This window comes from Chrysochloris asiatica, unplaced genomic scaffold (assembly GCF_000296735.1).
Source record: "Chrysochloris asiatica unplaced genomic scaffold, ChrAsi1.0 scaffold00038, whole genome shotgun sequence".
NCBI classification, from domain to species: domain Eukaryota; kingdom Metazoa; phylum Chordata; class Mammalia; order Afrosoricida; family Chrysochloridae; genus Chrysochloris; species Chrysochloris asiatica.
The window spans coordinates 5,278,270-5,294,177 of NW_006408556.1; the positions used below are offsets into that span (position 1 = coordinate 5,278,270).

General features: G+C 45.6%; 1 protein-coding gene across 1 annotated transcript; it reads right to left on the minus strand.

The window, feature by feature from the left end:
• Positions 1–1,654: 1,654 nt before the first annotated feature.
• On the minus strand, positions 1,655–15,338 carry LOC102834790 (chromosome unknown open reading frame, human C6orf222). The gene is made up of 10 exons (XM_006860570.1): positions 14,717–15,338; positions 11,064–11,128; positions 10,569–10,809; positions 9,238–9,369; positions 7,172–7,233; positions 6,662–6,902; positions 5,715–5,846; positions 4,455–4,519; positions 1,823–2,067; positions 1,655–1,703 (listed from the first exon to the last, which is right to left on the minus strand). Exons 1-10 carry the CDS (start codon positions 15,336–15,338, stop codon positions 1,655–1,657), a joined length of 1,854 nt encoding a protein of 617 aa, XP_006860632.1.
• Positions 15,339–15,908: the final 570 nt, after the last annotated feature.

Here is a 15,908-nt window from a genome sequence, read left to right on the forward strand (position 1 = left end):
GCCAGAACTTCATCCTAAACCTTCTTCCAGTCCGGTAACAAAAGATTTATCATCCCACCAACATGTCATGTTAGCTCCCACTTCAGAGTTTTTGCTCACGTGGCCCACACACACAAACACACACACAAACACACACACTGCATGCCATCTTTCAGGCAGTACTCTTCCTATCTAAAATCTCCCTCTTTCAATATCAAAATCAATGCCTGCCAACTCCCAGAAGCCTTCCAGGACCAGCTTGCTTTGTTGGCCTCAGTTACCACTCATTTGGTAGCTATTTAATTCCATCATTGGTAAACACCTTGACTTTTTCACTAGCATATGAAGTTTTGACAGGTAGGACTGCCCAGCTCCTTGCACACCTAGGCACATAGGAGGCTCTCAATTACTGTTGGTTGAATGAATGAGTGAGTGGACAAATGAGCAAATGAATGCTTAGTAAAACTAGAAGATGGAGTTGGGATTACTCAGGATGTCAGAACTGATATTTCTATAATATTTTTCACAAAGAGCTCAAATCACTCCATAGTTATGTGTATTACCTATGCCAGCGTAGAGGGTAAATCATCCCTAATAGACCCATTCTCCAGGAGAAGACACTAAGGTAAAGAGAAGTCTAAAATCATTGTTACTTCTCATCAGGAAAACCAGCCAATTGCAAGGCACTGGAATAACAAAGTACAAGTATCATGAAAAAAAACCTAGTTTTCTCAAGAGACTTATCAAATGGCTCCGGATAGTAACTCTAGAAGAGGAAGACAGATGTGTTTTTGAGTGATGATAACATCATAACAATGAGTCTGGCTTCCTGGAGAAACATTTGGACGTTGGAGTTCTGTTCAACACCAACAAGCAGGATGTTTTATTCCTTTAAAGTCATACCTTCATTCATTCAGTAGTCTCTGCACTATCGATCTGAATCAAATGCTCGTTCCCAGGTTATCTTAAGCAAACTTGAAAATGGTGAGGAGAATCTATCAGAGACTACATGCGAAACTCAAGAATTTTTTTAAAATCAGTGATAAGTACTATCTCTAAAGGGAAGAATCCCAGGGCCTCTAGGGGGAGGGGGATTATCAGGAAAAGCATCAATCCATTCAGAAGCATGAGAGTGATGGCAGGGTGGAACTATTCAATTAACCAAGGGCAAGGTCAGTGAATGATCGCCTCCTGGAAGCCCCTCAGAATCAAACAGCCCACAGAGCCTTCTCTCTACCTCAACCATCCCTTAATTGATATATTTCTTACTTTTTATGACAGTCTAGAATTGGGCAGTCAAACTGCAGAATCTGGGAAATAATAGGAGGACAAGCTAGGATGGTAGCCAGTCCAAAACTCCATATTGATCTCAAAGAGTATGAACATGCATATACAACTAGAGAACTGAGCCAAAGACACCAAAACTAACCCCACCACCATCGAGTTGATCCCAGCTCATAGCAACCCTATATAGGGTTTCCAAGACTAAATCTTTACATGGGATAACAGTCTCATTTTTCTCCTGAGGAGCAGCTGGTGGGTTTGAACTGCCAACTTTGCATTTAACAGCCCATTGCCTAACCCACAGCATTAAACTAAATAAAGAAGATGCTAGTTATGGGGTAAAGTCAGTGAGAGTTTTGGATAAGGAAGATCATTAAGATTTAGAATGGTCTCACAGAGCCTCAGTGAAGAGGTGGCATTTGAGCTGGGTCCTGAAAGTTCTGGGAAAGAAGGGGAGGGGAAGGCAATCCCACTTGAAGGTGACCATGAACCTGCTGTCACTTGTGGTGCCATATTACAATGTCTTCTGCCCTTCCTCACCTGCTGTGTCTCCCTGTACGGAAACTGGGCGTATGTATGCCGGCTGTAGGGGCCTCTCGGGCCCATGAGGCTGCGGACAGTGTGGCTATTATTGCCAGCAAACATGCTAACCAAGTCAGCAGCAAACTGGTAGCGTCTCTCTTCAAGATTTCTGCCGGGCACCGGGGAATGCCCCCCCTGACTCTGCAGGGTAGCTGCCAGTTTTCTGAGGGAGGAGTTGGAGAGCTTGTAAAAAACCCTCTTAAAGCTGGGGTGTCGTCTGATCTGGAACCAGAAAAGAAGGCAGGCAGTCAGTATGGCTCGCATGGAATCCCTCCTACCCACGTCCCCTCCCCCAACTCCATACAGCCAGGCTCCGTACCTCATTTCCCCAGAATGTTTAAATCCTCCCACTGCCCCCTGCCTCTCAGACTATGGGAAAACGGAGAAAAAAACTGCAGGTCTTTTGGGTCAGAAAATTAATGGGTAAAGCACATTGTGTGGCTATGTGACCTCTCTGAGCCTCTGCCATTTATCTGTAAAATGGGAATAATAGCATAGCCCTAGGGCTGGTAGTTGACCCAACTCATGATGACCCCAGGTGCGTCAAAGTAGAACTGTGCGCCACAGGATTTTCAATGGCTAATTTTTCTGAAGTAAGTCCTAGTGTGGCGTTGTAAAATAAGTGTTGTATCGCAAGGTCAGTTTGAACCACAGAGGTGACTGTTCAAGCTCATCAGCTGCTCCTCCAAAACGCTATACAGGGTCGCTGAGTCGAAACTGACTTGGTGGCACTTAACAACAACATCTTCCAGGAGTCTCTGAGTAGGTCTGAACCTCTATCCTTTTGGTTTAGTAGCCAATTGCTTCACCGTTTACGCCATCCAGGATTGTTGGTGGGTCGGAGTAAGTGATATCATTTATGTAAACTCTTTGTCATAGAGAAGATGTTGTTAAGTACAAGTCGACTCATAGTGAGTCTGGTGCACAGGGTTCCCGAGGCTGTAAATCTTTACGGGAGCAGAACGCCTCATCTTTCTCCCGCAGAACAGCTGGTAGTTTCGAACTGCTGACCTTGAATTGGCAGCCCAATTCGTAACCACTACGCTACCAGAGAGTAGATGTTAGAAGACTTTTATTTCCTACCCTAAGCTCCTTCAGCAAGCGCCTTGCTCTTAATACTTTAATGCCTTCTGTTGGGTCCATGGGGAGATTGAGTTCCTCAACCTAAGGAAGCTGACCTAAGGCAAGGACTTGGGGGCAGGTAGTTTATTTGGAAAGTCTTCCCAGAAATCATTGATGGGGGAGTGAAGATGTAAGACAACGATGTGAAAGTAGCCCACTCAGGGTTGTGACTTGAGCTTAATCCCATCAGGGCATGTGGGCAGACCAGGTAGAATATATTTATTCCTCAGAGTTATCCCTCCAAGAGACAAGAGAGCTGGGACACCTATATACCAACACTCATCAGCCATAGGTTGAGGGCTGCTCATGAGAAGATCCCATTCTAGTACCTTCAAGTCAATTCCAATGCATAGAAACCCTATAGGAATTGTTCCATAGGGGTTCAGAATGCCTCATCATCTTCCATGGAGTGGCTGGTGGATTTGAACCCACCAACCTTTCAGTTAGCAACTTACACTTAACCCTTGTTGTTGCTAAGTGCTGTTGAGTCAGTCCCAACTTGTAGTAACCTTATAAAGAGATTCCGAGGAGCAGCTGGTAAATCTGAACTGCCAACCTTGCAGTTCAAGCTGACCTTGGGGTCCAGTACATTATCCCACAGCACCACACCAGGACTCATTAACCCTGAAGGTTATTAATCCTGGCCTACCATGGCACTGTAGGATATCCATTTGACCACAAGGTAGGTTTGGACAGGAAGGTCGGTGGTTCAAACTCACCATCTGCTCCTTGGAAACCCTAGACTGGGTCGCTGTGGGTCAGAATCCACTCAGTGGTACTTAACAACAACTGCATGGGTGGGAAAATGCCTCTAGAAGTTAGTCCTAAAGCAATAGAGGCAACTAGAATTTGGGCTGGTGTGCAATAGTGGTAAGATGGTGGTGGTGGTGTGCTGTGGAGTTGGTTCAGACTCATAGCACCCTGAATAGGGTTTCCAAGGCTGTAAATCTTTATGGGAGCAGAAAGCCTCATGTTTCTCCTATGAAACAGCTGGTAGTTTCAAACTGCTGATCTTAAGGTTAGAAGCCCAACTCATAACCACTACGCTACCAGAGCTCCTTAGTGGTAAGATCTAGGAGCTGCACTCAACCCTAACACCTCCTGACCTCCTTTATGTTTGTCTGTAGACCAAGTCGACTGTAAGTTCTTCAAAGGGAGGGATTCTTCTTACTGGCTGTCTAGCAGGGGGAGGAAAAGCTACAAGCCTAAAGAAATTGGAAACCATATAAATATGTGTGGCCAAAAAGAAGGTGAAAAGGGAGAGACTAGAGGATTCAATCAGAGGGCTGGCAAGTCACCCCTATTGGCAGTAGGAAGCTTCCGGAGAAGTTGGGGCATGAGCTGCTAAAGAAGAAACTGAGGCTCAGAGAGGTTAAGGGGCATGCTAAGGTCACCCAGAGATACAGAGAAAGGCAGCTAACTCAGGTCTCAGCTGTAGGTTAACAAGATCCCCAGAATTGACATGGGAAGTTCTGAATGGTTCTCACCTGCTTCCCCAACTGGCCATCCACTTCTCGAAGAAGAACCACCAGCTTCTGGATAATAAGCTCTTCTAAAGAAAATAAAGAAGGATTGGGGGAACTTTGACTGAAGGATTCCTAATTCCCTCTCAATAATAAAGTCCCTCAGTGACACACCCATAGATCAAAAGCAGTATTTTATCTCTAAAACACAGTCCACAGATAAATTGTGAAAGGCAAAGAAAAGCCTTCTGCTAAACTAGAGTTTGAGTCCTGGTGTGGCACTGTGAAATAAACACTGGGCCACAAGGTCAGTTACAACCTCAAGTTTAGCGGTTCAAACCCACCCACTCCTCAGAAATCCTATACAGGTTCACTATGAGTCAGAGCCGATTCGAAGGCACTTAACAACAACAAACTAGAGTTGAGCCCTGGTGTGGTGCTGCAGTTAAGCACTAGACTGTTAATTGCATGGTTGGCAGTTCAAAGCCACCAACAACTCTCCAAAACATGATAGGGTTACTATGAGTTGGAATCAACTAGATGACACACAGCAACAACAAATTACAATTGATGCAAGAGAATTTTGCTGAGGCTTGCCATATAGAAATAGAATGGATCTTAGTGTTTATCTGCCAAGTCCTACCAATAACCACATTTAGCTCCACTTGACAGATGGAGAAACTGAGGCCTTATCCAATTGGGACCAGGAGCAGCAAATCAAAATGCAAGGAGGGAAAGTACAGGCCACTGGTGCATTGGGAACACACCATTGGCCTGTAATCTGCTTTTACTACTATTGTAAATATTCAGGAAGTCTGTGAACCAGTTGTTAAACTATTGGCAGTTTGAAATAGGCCATGTTGGGATATTTACACCACAGAAATATGCACCCTTTAAATGAGGACTCTTTCTTTTATTTTTTTCCTAGAAAGCCTGTTTCCCAGCACATTACTGGTCATGAGACACAGAGCATGCTAGGAATTGTGTAAGAAAAAATACAATCAAACTGATAGATGAGAGTGGGGTGTGATTTGGGGGGAGGGGGTCAGGTTACAACCCATAGAATAGACAAAGATTCTCTACCTGGCAAAGGCTCTCCACTTGCAACTTTGCCCAGCAGCCCCAATTTAAAAGCCAAGTCTGTGTCCCACCCTCCCTATTCTAGAGTTTCCTGGGGTATGGTCAACTGCCTTTCCAATCCCTCTTTTGGATTCAGCCTATGAAATTCCAGACTAACGAGAATCATTCAGGGGTGTCTCAACTGAGAACAAGGGTGGTACTAACTTGATTCACATGCTCCTTCCAGTTGAGGGTCCCCTTCTGGGTTGTGGTTTTTGGTCTGGGTGGGTGATTCTAGGGAGCCACCTAGTCCCCATTCCACTGATGAGGGCTTCCGGATATTGACATCTTCCAAGTCTGAAGGCATAAAAAAGTAGATATGAATATGTTTTATATCTGTCTTAAGTCCACAAATCCACAGCTGCATCCAGATTCGAGAAACTGTTAGAAGACACTGGCCCAAGACTGGTCCTGGTTGACCAGGCTCCTCACTGAATGCTCTGTCTCCTTGGACTAGCCTTGGAGGAATTCAGAGTGTTTGCTGTCCTCTCCAGAAATCAAATTCCTTCTTCTGTCAAAACTCTCTGCCTCCTCATAGTCTGGGAATTGGTGGTTAGGAAACCAAACTGTTGAGCCACTTGGTCCCACTAAGTGAACCCTGCTCCTTCTTTGACTGAAGGACTTTGCTGAGTCACTTAAACTATTTAAACCTCACTTTCCTTGTCTGTCAAATGGGAGTGAGAAGATTGACCTCACAAAATTGTGAGTGGATTAAATGAGATAATGTATCAGAGGCACTCTATAAATGTCAGGGGAATCACTGTATAGAGTAGGCCTCACCCTTTGAAGTAATAAAAAAGCAGAGGTTCTATCCTATCTTTTTTTTTTTTTTTTAATTAGCTTTCTAGGTTATTCATATTCACTTAATAGCCAGTGATCTGATACCACATGTGTGTATGTGTATGGGGTCGGGGAGGGGCTGTGGATGGTGGGTTCTGTTAGCAACCAGTTCCTTCCCTCCTCTCCACAGACCCCAGTACCTCCCTAACCCACATAGCAAAAGGCAGCTAAAAACTGAATATGACACACTATAGACCAATCCCTGCCCTAAAGGAAGCCTCCCTGACCAGAGGCTGCCTCAGTGTTACTATGGCAACACCAAGTCTGCTCACCAAGGCTGTCAGAGGTGGAGGGACGATGACCACCAACACACAGAGGCAGAAAACTGGGCCTCTTGGGCGGTCGGACCTCCAGGCTGGAAGCATCTGCCGGCCCTGCTCTCTTGGGTTCCTTGGAGCTGTGTTTCTTATGAGAAAACGCTCTCCTGAGGGTGGATCTTTTTTCTGGGGGTTTCCTTCTGGTAGCTGACGTTGGGTTTTCTACAGCCACCTCTGACTGCTGGGTTTGAAGTCTCTGTGGGAAAGATGAGAGAAATGGAGTCAGGGTCCTGACCTTGAGGAGAGACCAGCATCCTCTGGAAGCAGGCCCATCCTCTGAAGGCTAGAAGGTGTGTCCCAACCAGAACTGGGGCAAAAGTCTGCCTCACTCAGGGGGAAGCCTCAGGAAGGAAGAGGAACTGGAGATATAGAAATGGCAGGTGGGGTTGGAGGGCATGGAAGGTCTTAGTCCGGGTGAGGATGGGGATGTTCATAGGTTGGGGTCTAAATGCAGAATGTCCTCACCTTCTCTGCCCCTGACTCCTTCGCATCTTCCAGTAGAGCAAAGATCTTCTGTATGAATTCTCCTAAAAAGACCAAAATGATTGTTTGCCTCTTAGTTCTTAGAAAGCTTTTCTAAGCCGTAATCTTCATTCCCTAAGGTCCAGTTTGCTCCCTGGGCAATTCTCAGAGTCCTGGTAGAGCTTGGCACCCCAACTCCTCTGGGGTGCTGTTGTGGTTGCCCCACCCCACACACTTCTCAGGGGTGGCCTGAAGGTCGAGCCATCTTCCTGGAAACACCTAGGCACTTCCTCCTTCACCAGTGAGGGTCTATACTGTGTCAGGTTAGATGTGTTGTGAATCCAACAGACGTGACCTGAGGGCTGTCTGGCAAGGCCAGCTCCCTACTGTCCTCTGCCCACACCTCCCTCCTCTGCAGACCAGGCCCCTTCCTAGTTCCCCTTAAAGGTACATGCCCTGTGAAAAGCAAACAAGGCCAAATGAGCAGAGGTGCTGGGGTGGGGGTGGGGGGAGAGATGAGATTTTTAAAACACACAGAATTGACTGATTTTATGATCCCCAGTCTGGCTTTGCCAGTGATAAAATAATAACAATAATGACTAAGGGCAGCTGCCATTTTGGGAGTGCCTCTCCTATGACCCCTATGCCCTTCCAATCCTCTTTTCTTCCCCTGAGGCTCCGCTTCTCAAACTGGATCACATAACAGCAAGAGCAACAATCACGGCAAGTGACAGCTCACATTTATTATCTGCCAGTGGGTGCTGCTCTAAATGCTTTAATAGCTTTAACTCATTTGTTTTTGTTGTTAGGCGCTGTCAGCTAGATTCCAAGTCTTCTGACAGAGTAGAACTGCCTCACAGGGTTTTCTTGGCTATAATCTTTGGACCTCTGGTAGTGTTGTTGTTGTTGTTGTTAAGTGCCGTCAAGTCGGTTCCGACCCATAGCAACCCTGTACAGGGTTTTCGAGGGTGTAAATCTTTACAAATCAGGCTGCAAACCTGAAGGTCAGCAGTTCGAAACTACCAGCTATTCCACGGGAGAAAGATGAGGCTTTCTGCTCCCATAAAGATTTACAGCCTCAGAAACCCTGACTCCAGGGCACATCACCACCACTACCAATCTTTGGAAGTGCATCAAAGGTCTCAACCACCAACCTTTTAGTTAGCTGCTGAGTGATTAACTATCACCACTAGCATTTCTTTTAACTCATTTGTTGTTGTTAAGTGCGGTCGAGTCAGTTCCGACCCATAGCGACACTGTATAGGGTTTCCCAGGAGCTACTGGTGAGCTTGAACTGCCAACCTTGCAGTTCAAACAGCTTTGCAGTCTGGCGCATTAACCCGCAGCACCACAACAGGACTCCTTTAATTCATTTTGTTGTTGTTGTTAAGTGCCGTCAAGTCAGTTCCGACCCATAGCGACCCTGTACAGGGTTTCCGAGGGTGTAAATCCTTACGGGAGTAGAAAGCCTCATCTTTCTCCCGCGGAGCAGCTGGTAGTTTCAAACCGCTGACCTTAAGGTTCGCAGCCCGATTCGTAACCACTACGCTACCAGAGCTCCTTTAGGGCCTCTCAATAATTTGAGGGTAGTTCTGGTGTGGTGATGTGGGCAAATGTGCTGAACTGCAAAGCCGACTTGAACCCGCAAGTTCGGAGGTTCAAGTTCACCAGCCACTCCTTGGAAACCCTATACAGGGTCACTATGAGTCGGAACTGACTCAATGGCACTTAACAACAACAATGATAACTAGAGGAGTACTATCATCACCCTAATTTTACAGATGAGCTATATTCAACCCAAAACCTTAAAGATCACTACCATCTCTAGAGCCCTTTGGTGGGGCTGACATAGGCCAATGCTTTCCTATGTCACTACCCCCACTTCCGGTTTACAGCAGCGCCTCAGGCAGGTTATGTAACAAGCAGTATGACTTTAGCCTGCTGCATTCAGGAGGCAGATCTGGGCAAGTCACCACCCCTCTCTGACTCAGGTTCTCTTCTTCAAGGGCAGAGAGCAAACTAGATGTTTTCTGAGGGGCCGATGAGGTAAAAGGCAAGGGGGTACTTACCGAATTCAGAGGCTTGGTCCAGATGCAACTCGTCTTCAGGCCCCTGGTTTCCTGTTCCCGGTGTGAGTTTGGTGGGGCTAGAATCCTTAACAGCTGTAGACAAAGCTTCTGGGACTTGAGGTTCTTCCAAGTCTGAGAGGCGAAAGAAATGTATGGGTATGTTAGTAACTGTATGCTCAGAAGTTAGCCTAAATTCAAAATGAGCTCCATGGTTAATCCCACCAGCGTCCTGCCGGTGGGTGGGGATGGGGTCGTCTGTTGACTGGACTCATCTCTGCTTTACTGACCACACCAAACTCCCTTATTCCTCTGCACTTCCATAGCTTCCATGACTCCCATGCCCCCACCATCTTTGCTTAATTCACCAGAGAATCACAGATGGCTCTGTCATTGCATGAATTAATGGATTGTGACCAGAATCCCTTCAAAACCTGAACTGCTTCCATTGGAGAGTCACTCTTTGGTGTCAAAAATTGCCTCCTTCCTTTTTAAATGCAAATGCCCTTGGCCAGGTTGACCAATCAGGCTGTACCAAATGGATGGCCAGCATGAAATCATTCGTTGGAGCCTTTCTTCTTCTAGCCCTGGCTCCATCACGGAATGCCCATGTGACCTTGAACACATTGCTTTATCTCCTTGAACCTCAGTTCCCCCTTGTGTAAAAAAATGGGGGATAATAAAAGCACTTCATAAGGTGAGGACTGAGGATACATGGCTATGCAATGCTGTTGTTGTTGTGTGCTGTTGAGTCAGTTCTGACTCATAGTGACTCTGTATAGGGTTTCCAAGGAGCATGTCTTGGGTTAGCAGTCGAGTGCTTATACAGCACCACACCAGGACTCCATATACAGTTGTTGTTGTTGTTGTTAAGTGCCCTCAAGTTGATTCCGACCCATAGCAACCCTGTATAAGGTTTCATATACAGTAGGGGGTGTTTTATTTTACAGGCGAGGAAACTGAGGCATGGAGATGGGGAATGACCTAGAAAGTACAGCTCAGCGCTCAGGTCTCCAGCCTTCCAGGCTCCAGTTTTTCCTGTACACACCACCCCCGCCAGGGTATAAAAGCTGAGGCTATGGACAGATAAGAATGATTGGGTTTCCCTGAGCACATTCCATCAGGAGGTTGCCTAGACTTTGAGGAGGTTTTGTATGTGGTGATGGGTGACCTATTGTTAGCCAGTCTCTTCTCTCCTTCCCACACCACTGGGGACTGAATACAAAAGTCAGAACTAGGATGGCAGCCTTATAATGGTTAACGCCAACCCTGGAGAAGGTTCCAGAGCTGGAGGCAGCTGCAGTGTTGCTATGGCAACTGCAGAGCCTGCTCACCAGTGTTGCTGGAGATAGAGGGCCGATGGCCACCACCACACAGAGGCAGAAAACTGGGCTTCTTGGATGGCCGGGCCTCCAAACTGGAAACAGCTGCAGCCCCTGCTCTTCTGGACTCCTCGGAGCTGTGTTTCTTATGAGAGAACACTTTCCTGAAGCTGGATCTTTTTTCTGAGGATTTCTTCCTGACAACTGAGGCTGGGTTTTGAACAACCATATCAAGCTTCTGGGTTTTAAGTCTCTGTGGGGAGATAAAGAAACTGAGTCAGAGCCCCTGACCTGATGAGAAGGGAATGTTTCCTCGGGAAAAATTGGAAAGCCAGGCTACAGGGTGACCCCAAATGAGGGCCGGCAACAAGAGTCCAGAGTCCAGAGAGAAGTTGGGAGGGATGATGGGTAAGGGGCTGAAGGAGGGTCTGGACAGGCCAGCAGGGTTTGAGTAAGGAGGAAAGGCAGCGAGCCCCTGGACACCTACACTGATGATTTAGTCCTCACCTTTTCTTCCCACTCATCTCCCACTTTCTTGAGAAATTCCACTATCATCTGGAAGATCGCCTCATCTAGAAGAAAGAAAACACATTCAGTTAACCTTTCCAAATGCACAGAGAACCCTTTCTAGATGACTGTCGGAACTTCTGAGATGAATTTGGGTCTTTAGGATTGGGTAAGAGTTCTGCTAAAATAGTGCCTCAGACTACAGAAGGCCCAAGGCAGGGGCTGGTCCTTCTGAGAGCGGGTTGGAGGGCATTGGAAGAATCACAGGAGGAAGGTAATAAACCAAAGCACGAATTTTTATGCAGTAGATTTCATTCAGGTCAGCTCTCTGGGTATTCAAGTTGCTGTTAAATGCCTTGGCGTCAGTTCCAGTTTATAGAGATCCAGCATAAATATAGAGGCTGGTGAATTTGAGCCACCGATTTTTTCAGTTCAAACTGACCTTGCTGTCCAGGACTTATTCAACAGCCCCACACCAGGACTCCTGCACAGGCAATGGTGTCCCATTATTTCCTCTACATTTCACATATCTATAACTATCTGCTTTGGGTTCAGCAAACTGTGTGACCTTGAGTAAGTCTGATAGCCTCTCAGAGCCTCCATTACTTCCCCCTGTGAAATGTGTATTGTTTTCCCAATCCTGCCTCCCTCAAAAGCTGCGAGCCATCAAATGAGGGGCTGGATTTGGAAACACTGTAAGACTGATGCTGAGGGGAACTAACTAGGCTGAAAAACACCAGCAGGCATGACTCAGAGACAGCCTGTCACATATGTCCCCCAACCACAACCCCAAGGAGAATCCACAAACAATGGAAATTATTTTCTTTGACACCCCAGTCAGCTTACTCAAGGGCGATATTCCCAGACTGACCTCTGCCAGCTGATGGTTTACACAGAAAGAGGAGTAAACAATACTCATTGTTCCCAGAGTTTTTATCACCTAGTTTTTATCACCCCTCCTCCCCTCCCTACCACCCCATTTTTTCCTTCCTTATAAATCCACTTTGACTTTTGTTCCTTGACTCCATCTAGCACTTGGCTCCCTCTCATATGACAAAACAATTAACACATAAAGTAACTAAGCAGCCTACAAAAGAATTACAGAATATTTTATACACTCATTCTATACAGGGAATTAGAAGAATCAGAAATTATTATTGACTTGGCTGGGTTCAATAGTGGTTTCGTGGCTGAATATGGGAATGTCCTCAGTTTTTAGAGATGCATGCTTACGCACGTTGGGGTAAAGCCTTGTTTTGCTTTAAAAATGATTTAGCAACACGCACGTGAAGCAAATATGGCAGCTTGTTAGCCATTGTTGAATCTGGGTGTGAGTGTATGAATGTGAATTGAATTTTGTTTCTGCTCTTCTATATACAAGGGGGCTGGTTTCAAAGAGTTTGTAGAAAAATCACATTCTCTTTTCATTCCATTTTGAAGACCCCTTGTGTATTGTGTATATACACATATGTTGTTGTTAAGTGCAGTCCAGTTGGTTCCAATTCATAGCAACCTTTATAAGGTTTCGGAGGAGCAGCTGGTGGGTTTGAACTGCCGATCTTGCAATGAGTAGTCCAGTGCTGATTCTACAGTGCCACACCAGGACTCCATATCTACATAATCATTTATATAAAATCAAAAACCAAGCCCACTGCTGTTGAGTCAATTCCAACTCATAAAGACCCTACAAAGGGTTTCTGAGACTGTAAATCTTTAAGGTAACAGACAGCTTCCTCTTTCTCCTGTGGAACAGCTTGTGGGTATGAATCACCAACCTTGCTGTTATCAGTCCAACACCTAACCCATAGCGCCACTATATACATGCTTTTTAATTTAAAAAAATGAGATCATTGCTAATCATCGCATTCTGAAACTACTTTTTCCATGTAATAATATATCTTAGTTCTTTTTCGATGTCATTATTCAGTCTACAGCTCTGCTGCCCTTTCTCCTTATGATGATTGTATCCCATTGGATTCACGTACTTTGATTTATTTACCCTGTTTCTTATTCCTTATTGAATGGATCTTTTCTTTCTTTGTTTTTTTTTTCACTTTTCATTGTAGTTTAGGTGAAAGCTTAGAGGGCAAATTAAACCTTCAAGAACTTACACGAATTTTGTTTTGTTCTTTAACAATTTATATGAATGTTGACACTAGTTACAATTCCATCAGTGTAACAGCAATCTGCCCACTTCCTACATGGTTTCCCTGTTTCCGTTTTTCTTTCTTGGTTCATCCTGCCTTGTGACTATGTTTTTTAGCAAATGCCGCCCTTTTAGTCTCGTATGGTTGATTTTCTATATCTTTTTTATAGTAAAATATAATTTTAACTAATAAAAAAAAAAAAACAACAAAACACCAAAGTTTGATTTCCATGAGTATAGTCTCTGGTGGTACAAATAGGTAACATGTTCAGCTGCTAAACAAAAGTTTGGAGGTTCAAGTCCACCCAGCGGTACTTCAGAAGAAAAGTTTAGCTACGTGCTTTTACTAAAACGGCTATTGAAAACCCCTGGGGCACAGCTCTACTCAACACACATGAATTTTCCATGAGTTGGAATTAACTCCTCAGCAACTGGTTTTGTTTTGTTTGAATTTGCCATAAGATGCATTTGCCAGCAACTCTTCTGGTTCCTAAGACTCGTTCCAATGAAACTCTAAACCAGGAGAGTCAAGAGCAGTGCACACACATTGATTGAGAGCAGCCATGGAAGATCTGTGTAAACACTCAGAGGTTAGCACTGGACTGCTAACCACAAGGTGGGCAGTTGATACCTACTAGAGGTTCTGCAGAGCAAAGATGATATTTCCTCCTCCCATAAAGATTTACAACCTCGGAAAGCTTATACAGGGCGGCTATGAGTCAGAATCGACTTGGTAGTGCGTTTGTTTGGTGGGTAAAGAAAGAACGCTAACTAGATTCTGACGTACTGTCAAGTTGCTCCTCCTCCCGCTGGTGACCTGCGGTTTGGGAAGAATCATCCACCACTCCAGTATGTCCACCTCCAACGCACAAGGATTCCTGAAGATCAGGACCTTCTGGGCCTGTATAAAAAGATGAAAGTTAGTGAGTAAGTGTGTGCATGTTGGGGTGGTGGTTGGGGAGAAGGGGTTGGTCAGTGACATGTATCTAATCTTGTTAACCAGCATGGGAAAGTAGCACAGGAGCCAAAGCTGTAGCCAGCTCAAGTCTCAACCACAAAATGGGGAGTCCACCATTTCTTCCTCAGGAGAAAGCCGTAGCAGTCTGCTTCTGTAAAGATTTACAGCCTTGGAAACCCCTATGTCCTGTAAGGTTGCTCTGAGTCAAAATTGACTCTAAGGCAATAGGTCTGGTTTGGGTTTATTCACTTGACCACCCCAGAAACAGCAACTGTTATCTCTGTTTTACCAATGGAAAAAAAGATGGGGGCCCAAAGAGGAACGTCACCAGCCTTGGGTCACACCGCTAGCATATGGTGGAGTTGGGGTTTGAGTTCAAGTTCTCGGCCACTGTGCTGATCTGCCACACAGAAATTTCATGGTGGCATTGTCCCCAAGAGTTCCCCTACCCTCTATGTCCCCTCTCTTAAAAAGTTGAGGATCAAATTTAGAATACTCTAGCCCTTTGGGGGAAAGGATGAGTTACCACAAAGTAGGGCATGTGCTTACCCTTTTGAGCTGAGCTAAGGTCAATCTCCTCGGGGTGTGAGGTGGCCAGCTTGGCCTCCTGGCCTGCAGCTTCCTGATCTTGAGTCCTCTTGGTTTCTTCAGCAACAGGTTTCTTGTGACCAGAGGTTTTCCTGCAGCTGGCCCTTTTGTCATGGGATTTCTTCCTAATGGCTGGCTCTCCAGGGGTCACAGGAGACTCCACAGAAGGGGAGAGACTCTCCTCCACTGGCCTTTTGCTGGCCTTTTCTTTGGACTCCTCAGGGTTTGTCCTCATGAAGAAATTGAGTAAGGTTTTCAGCCACCCAGACTGTGGTCGCCTATGGGCCTTTTCCTTCTTGGTGTCCTGTGATACCATCTGCTCACTGGGAATAAACTTGTCGGTCTCCTCTGGAGTCAGAGCAACAGTCATGGTGCTCGGAACATTCAAAGGTTGAACTGGACTCTCAGAATACCTGGCCCCATCACTGGCTGTCCGACGAAGCACCCTCTGAGAGGAGTCAGTATGTAAAAAGACACACTGGCAGTCCCATGACTCCGAGTCCTTCCTGGAATCCTGTGATCTGTCCGGAGACCCGGCTCTTCGGTCTGACAAGTTCTTCCTCAGGCCTCTCAAATTCTTCATTGGACTACAACCAAAACAAGCAGCAGTCTTAGAAGAGACCTATCAGAAACTACGGTGGTAGACTAATTATGTTGCCTGGTAGGCCCACTCACCTTCACTCATTAATGAGTGTCTCATTAACCTTTTATGCTGACACTTTCCCAAAGTTATTGTAGCACTGTAGGATAACCACTGGATTGCTAACCACAAGATCAACAGTTCAAACCCACCAGAGGCGCCTCAGAAACTCAATACAGGGTCGCTATGACTCAGAACTGACTCAATGGCACGTAACAACAATAACAACAATTGTCTCATTTAAATTCTTCAATAATCCCGGGAGGAAGGGCACATAGTTGTACCCACTTTCCAGAGGAGAATACTGTGCTCATGGCCCAAATTTTACAGTGGAACTGACACTGCTGGGTATGCACATGAAGACAACCTTGGAAGGAACAAATTATGGGCTAGAGGAGGAGGTAGACACCTTGGAAGGGTTTATTTGTGTTTTAATATTCCCTATGATAAGCACTCCAGCTGCTCCTTGAAACACTATACAGGGTAGTCATGGGTCAGAAGCGACTCGATGGC